Raw genomic sequence first — 6,503 nt, forward strand, 5'->3', positions numbered from 1 at the left:
TTACTCTAAAACAAGTAACAACACATTCTAAATGTAACTGAATTTGTTATTGAAGTATTGAATGTTTTGTTTTTCCAGTTTTGGCGACAAGGAAAGGGCGACTATTTCCAGGGCATAATGTTCATGGCTGAGCTCAGCACTCCGTCCGTCTGCTTAGGAAAAATACTCATCCAGGTGAGTCTTGATTTTGACACAAATTCAGATCATCATTGCATGTGCATGGCACTGACTAAAGGTCTTAATTTACACTTTTACTTCTCTTTTTTAATTAATTGGAGAGCGTATATTTCCGGTCATCCCCAGCATGCAGCTCGTTCATGCTGTCAGATGTTTACAAACAGACTGTTAAATGTCACTCTTTAATTGCTGACAGTGTGCTTGGATACACATTGTATGAATTGCAACACATCTGCATCTGTTCAGGTTTGTGTGTTTGCAATGTTTCAGTGTCTGTTTGGAGGTTAGCCCAGCGGAGGTATTAGACCCAAGCATTCAGCTTATGTTTAGGTGCTTTCGGACCATGTTGCTGTTTTTAATGTTTTGCAAAATCAATAAATGAGTGTCTTTTTTTTTCTTTTGTTTTTGCACTGCTGCACGTTTCGTTATTCTGAGTTTACAGAATTGCTTTTATTTTGTTTTAGTTTTCTGATTGAGAATCGATACTTTAATAAGCCATCCAATTCAATCAAATACTGAGATTGTTTTAGGCAAAACATTGTCAAGCTAAACAAATTTACACAAAAGTGTCAAAATTCGCACATAGCATAAATACAGAACCCTAAATAACCTATTTACACAGTTTATTAGCGATAAAGAAGTTGATTTGGAGGTTAATTACATTTTAAAAAGTACTCATCAAATGCAGAGATAGCTATTTAATCATATTTTAACATTTTAATTGATTAATGCTTCGTTTTATCAATACATTATGCTACAAACTGCCTTTTTAAGGACATTTAAGATCATAATATGGTTGGAAATGTTTTACAGAAATCAAGCAAAACTACAAACAGAAAACTTTACATCAAACAAAATCATAGAGTTAAAGTGCTAAAAATTACAGCCCAGTTATCATTTTTTTAAGAGGAAATATTAGGATTAATGTTATTAATGTCTTCCTCATTTGGGCTGTAAATGTTGTTTTCTGTTTCAACTTTTTGTATATTTATTTTACAAATGGACAAGAAAGACGAAGAACAGAAAAATCTGTCTGCAAGTTTCACAAAAATATTGATGGGAACCGTAAAAAACACAAATAATTTTTCTTTAATCTGCTAACAAAAGCAGATTACACAGTAGTTTAGGTCAATGTTAGTAAAACCTGCAGCAGCAGAACCACAGCGCCCCCTGGCAGTGCAAAATCAAATTGCAGAAAAAGATTTGGTATTAAAAGCTCCATGTTACATCTGGTGATTATTTTTATCACTAAACAACAAAACAGAGATTTTTGGTTTGAAAACACCTAAATTCAGCTAAAGTGAGAAAGTTATACAAACTAAAACGATCCACCTTCCTCCTGTAGAAACCAATCAGCTTCTGACCAGAAATATATGTCCTTGTGCTCTCCTGCCATCCCATAATCACTCTGAGCAAATAGAGTAAAACCTAACAGTGTTAGAATGATGGATATAACATTCAGATTATTAACCTTGTTGGCTTGTACCTCTTGCATTTCCTTTCTCCCTCTGTTTTTTTCCCACTCTCAGTACAAACAGCAACACACTCTGCTGCACAAAGTGAATGGGGCTCTTATGCTGGTCACTTTTTTCATCTTTCGAGTCCTACTCTTCCCTTACCTCTACTACGTCTATGGAAGGTATGTCTCTCTTTTTCCTTCTCCGTTCTGTCGTCTGAGCTGGCGGTCACCAACCTGCACAGCTGCCTGCTCTGAAATCGCAGTCAGAAGTTTACCGGGCTCATCATGGGCATGAAGGTCACCGATCTGGAGATTCTAATCATTTATTTAGACCAGCGTTTTTCAAGGTCATACAACCACGGGAGAGGATTAAGGCCACTGAAAACAATAAAAATTCTGACTTTTCATCTCAGAGTTTTGACATTTTTTCTCTGATTCTGACTTAAGAATAAAAAATATCACAATTTAATCTCCGAATTGTGATGTTTTTTCCCCCCCTCAGAATTATGACTTTTGGTCTCATAAGATTAAAGTCAGAATTTTGAGGGAAAATATTATATGTTAGGTTAATCAAAACAAGGAATATTAGAGAAAAGAATAATAATAATGATGCAAATCAGAAAATAACTGCCAAAATTAAAAAAATTAATAAAAATGTGTCCTAATCCAAACGGTTCCATTTTTGTTCTGTCATCACTTGTTTTTTTCTATTTGATTTTTGTCTTAAATGTATCCATTTTAATGCGTACTTATTTGTTTTTATTTTTAATTTTTAGTTTCTTATTTGTTCTCTTTATAAACCTTTAGAGTATTTTTGTTCATGGTCAACAACACTGCAAACCTAAAGTTTTTACCTCTATCAGAACTCTTCAGCGCCCTCTGGTGGCTTGGAGGCACAATACACAGCAGCGTCAAACTATAATCAGGGTTGAATTTGTGTTTTTTGTCAATCAGTGTGTGTTTTAGTCTGTAGTGTTTGTTTTGTGTGCACTAATTGATGAATGAATAATAAAGACTAAACATTAAAAGCCAAAACTCTTTCTGACCGTTCATGCCCTTGATGAGCTCATCTCAGGCTCTTCTGACCGCCTTTGGCATCTTAAAATAAAACAGAATGCTAACGTTCTGCTTCTGTCTCTCGTTGGGTTCAGGTACGCATCGATCCCCTTCCACATGGTTCCCCTGACGGTACCCTGGCACTGTAACGTCGGCGCCGCCCTGCTCATGGCGCCCCAGCTCTACTGGTTCTCCCTCATCTGCCGGGGCGCTCTGCGATTATTCACCGGCGCGTCGCGCTCCCAGCGGCCGCGCGCGCCCTCCGCCGACGCCAAGGAGCACCCGGCGGACGGCAACACTCTGCCGCAGCCCGCTAACGGCTACAGCGCTCGCTCCACAGAGCCAGAGCTGACCACCCACTGAGAGGAGGAGGCAGGAGGAGGAGGAGGAGGAGCAGCGGCGTGGGGGGGAGGAAGGCGAATGTACCAATGAGTATGTAAACAGAAAAGAGAGCAAAAAGTAAAACTTCTAAAATCACGCTGAAGTGTTTCAGAGCCAGCAAACGGCTAAAACGAAGCGGTGGCTGACCTTCAAGTACTTCAGCTTGGTAGTTTGTAGGAACCAAATGGAGCTTTAGGGCACCTTAGTATTTAAGATGTCATCAGGCACTGTGACGGATAGGAACATGCACTGACCCGGGAGGAACCTGCCTGGATATTTAGCAAGTGTAGGTGGCCATTTCCCCTCATGTAGATCAAATACAGTCCTCGCTGCCTCGCATTATAGGAAGAGCAGGAAAATAGGAATGTATTATATTGTATGTTAGTATGTTTGCTGTAGATGAAAGGCCTGATTCAGTTTAGTAACGAAGAAGACCTTCAAAAAATAACAAAAAAGGAAAAAAAAAACCCAGCTAAGCAGTATTTTGACTTGTTAGTGTTTATCTGTATCCTCTATGTAGTCACTGTCACTCTAACAAAATGTAACCAACCTGCAGACTGACTCGTCTTTAAAGGGAGATACGTCATTATACTGTATTCTGCTGCCTTACCCCCCCACACTCTTCCAGGTTCATCTGCGATTTTAGTTTAGTCTTTGAGACAGAAAACAGGCTTTCGTCAGACAGCAAAATGTGACGGTTGTACATAGCAGATGTAAAATGGTCTTTTCCATGTCAGTATTATGTGAAGAAGGAAAGGATTTGATTTAATTTAATTAATTTATTTATTTTTATTTGGCCGCATGTTAGCGCTGCTGTAGTGAGAAAAAATGGGATGGGAACTCTGCTCAGATAAAGATTAAAACTGATACATCAAGGAAGTCGTAACAGCTGGGAAATATTCATCTTTAATATGTCACTTAACAAGGAAACGGTAACTTTTAGTGTAATTCCTAAATTTACAAATTTACTGTTATTCCCAAAATACATCCTTCGAAAAAAGAAAAATTAGGAATGACTTGATAAAGTCTTCACTTTGAAAACTCTGAAGAAAGATTATGATTTAAAGACATTTCAAAGAAAACCATTGAACTGGAAACTTAACCAATTTAAAATGTCCAAAGATTTTGCTTCTATTTAAAATAATTTTCTTTTTCTTGGGGAAAAAATAATCTTGAGGAAAAATATTTATCTCTGGAATTTAAAGTGTTTTTAAAAGCACTTTGAAAATTAAATTAATTTTAGCTTAAAAAAAAACAACAACCTAAAACATCTTAACCTTAAAATATGAAAGCTTACAGTTAAAAAGAAGTTTTTTTCTGCATCCTTACAAAATATGGGAAGTTTGGATAAAAATTGTTGGAAGTTTTACAGCCATGAAATTTATTTGCAAAGAAAAGGGAGTAAACCTTTTTCATTATAGCAGCGGCGTCCATTTTTAGTCCTCGTTGCCCAGTGACCCACATATTTTTACGATTATCTGTTACGACTGTTGTAGATGGAAAAAAAAAAGGTTCATTTCTGCCAGAAAATTCTGAAATTTTGAGATTAATCTCAGAAATTTTCTAGAGAAATTAAAGAAATTTAATTTATCTAGTTAATAATAACTTATCTAGTTAATAAAGTTAATAATTTGCTAGAACAAACAAAAAATCTCCAAAAGTTGAAAAATTTCTGAGGAAAAACTTGGAATTTTGAGTTTCAAAATTCGAAAATGTTTTAACTTTTGAAACTCAAATAATTTTCAAAATTTGAACAATTCTGACTAATTCATCTAAAAATTTCTGGGGGGGGGGGGTTTGTCAGCAATATACTCCTTTTTTCTATTTACAATGGTCATAATGTTAAAACGTAATGCATCCTGATCTAAATGGTTTGAAGCTGCAGTGTAGTGTGCCTCCAAACCACCAGGGTGCCCCAAAGAGTGCTTGAATATAGATATCAAAACTTCAGATTTGCAGTGTTGTTGACCAAGAATGAATATGTTCTTAATGACTACTTTAAAATAGTTAGAAATGTCACCACTACCAATTTACTGTCATTACTTCCTTAAATGTCGAAAAGCGATAAAGGATAAATATTAGCGCCATGTATGAAAACATTAATTCAGTTGTTGAAACTCAGGATGTTAAATTAGTGCTGCCAGGTGGGTGACGAGCTCAGCTGGAACGGGGCCCCCAGAGTTCAGCTTTGGGCCCCGTTCAGTTTTTGTCCGGCTCTGTTAGATGCTCAGCATCAATTTATCACTTTCATCAGAAAAAATTATGTTTTTTACCTGTTTTATCCCAAAATCTGAGTAATATTCCTAATTCCCTGTTTAACTATAACAGGCCTAATATGTTCTCACATATTTTAGCACCTGATTACTATTGTTATTATTACACAGATTTATTTACAGCTTAGTGTGTGCAAACGTCCCAGAAAGGTTTTAGCTGTGCTTCTTGTTTCCGTGTAGTTTTAATGTCGTTCCATTCACTGGTGTCACATTTAAATCCCACTTTGCCACAAACAGATACACACTTCCTGCTTCTTCTTCTTTTTGTTTTTGTCTTTATAAGTTTGGTGCTGCTGTTGATCTTAAATTATCCGTTTGCTTGGCAGGACTATTTCACAAAGGGATTCACGAGATTTCAGTATTTTTAAATCTTAGTCAGGAGACTTTATGCGTGAAGGGAAACAAGAATGGAGAGTTACCTCGCAGGGACTGACACGCAGCACATCTGTCCTTATTTTCTTCTGTTTTTTTCGGGGTTGTTTTTCTTTTTTTTTTTTATCTTTTCAGACTTTGTGGAACGCCCCCCGATCATTGAGCCTCTGGTTCCATGAACCACCTATGAACAAACTGGCTTCTTTTTATCACTTTATGTTGCTGTAATGCAGCTACAGCGTCCTGGGAATTGGTTTTAAGAAAAAAAAGAAAAACATAAAAAAAAACACACAAATCAAAGCGTGTAACGATGGGGTGTGCCGAATCGCTGGGACACCTGTTGGCATGTCGAACACTGAGTATCCATTCCCCCCGTTCCGTGGATCCATAAAGGTACTGCTTCTTGACAATATTGGAACATTTCAACTGCTGTACTGTATATTCCACAAATGCTTGTTATTTATTTGTAAGTAATTATTTATTTATTTATTTATTTGGTTTGTGGATTTGAATGCATATTAATGCATACATATACTCTATGCTTCTGAGCCTTATGTGAAGGCTGTATTGTTACTCGAACTTAGCTAAAATATACTTCTTTCTGTCCTGAGCTTGTGTTGAGTCGTTTCTTCTTCTTTTGTTTTGGCACTTTTGGCATCCTGTAAGTCTCCCCTAAGCTGCAACTAATGATTGTTTGACTAATTTGTAAAAAAAAAAAAAAAAAAAAAAAAAAAAAAATTCTCAAAATTTTTCATTTAAATTTTTAAAAAAAATTTAAAAAAAAA

The 6,503-nt window shown here is 36.3% G+C and overlaps 1 protein-coding gene across 2 annotated transcripts in view; it reads left to right on the plus strand.

Annotated features, from left to right (window-relative positions):
• The window catches only part of tlcd3bb (TLC domain containing 3Bb), a 20,122-nt gene extending 16,517 nt beyond the window's left edge, over positions 1 to 3,605 (plus strand). For both annotated transcript variants that reach the window (XM_015046971.1, XM_015046970.1), the window contains 3 exons: positions 79 to 174; positions 1,707 to 1,816; positions 2,788 to 3,605. In XM_015046971.1, coding sequence (XP_014902457.1) covers positions 79 to 174; positions 1,707 to 1,816; positions 2,788 to 3,055 — 474 coding nt within the window. In that variant the 3' untranslated portion in view covers positions 3,056 to 3,605. The remainder of the gene's footprint in view (positions 1 to 78; positions 175 to 1,706; positions 1,817 to 2,787) is intronic.
• Positions 3,606 to 6,503: the final 2,898 nt, after the last annotated feature.

Source organism: Poecilia latipinna, unplaced genomic scaffold, assembly GCF_001443285.1.
Source record: "Poecilia latipinna isolate Pla-1442-1.1 unplaced genomic scaffold, P_latipinna-1.0 Scaffold801, whole genome shotgun sequence".
Lineage (NCBI taxonomy): Eukaryota > Metazoa > Chordata > Actinopteri > Cyprinodontiformes > Poeciliidae > Poecilia > Poecilia latipinna.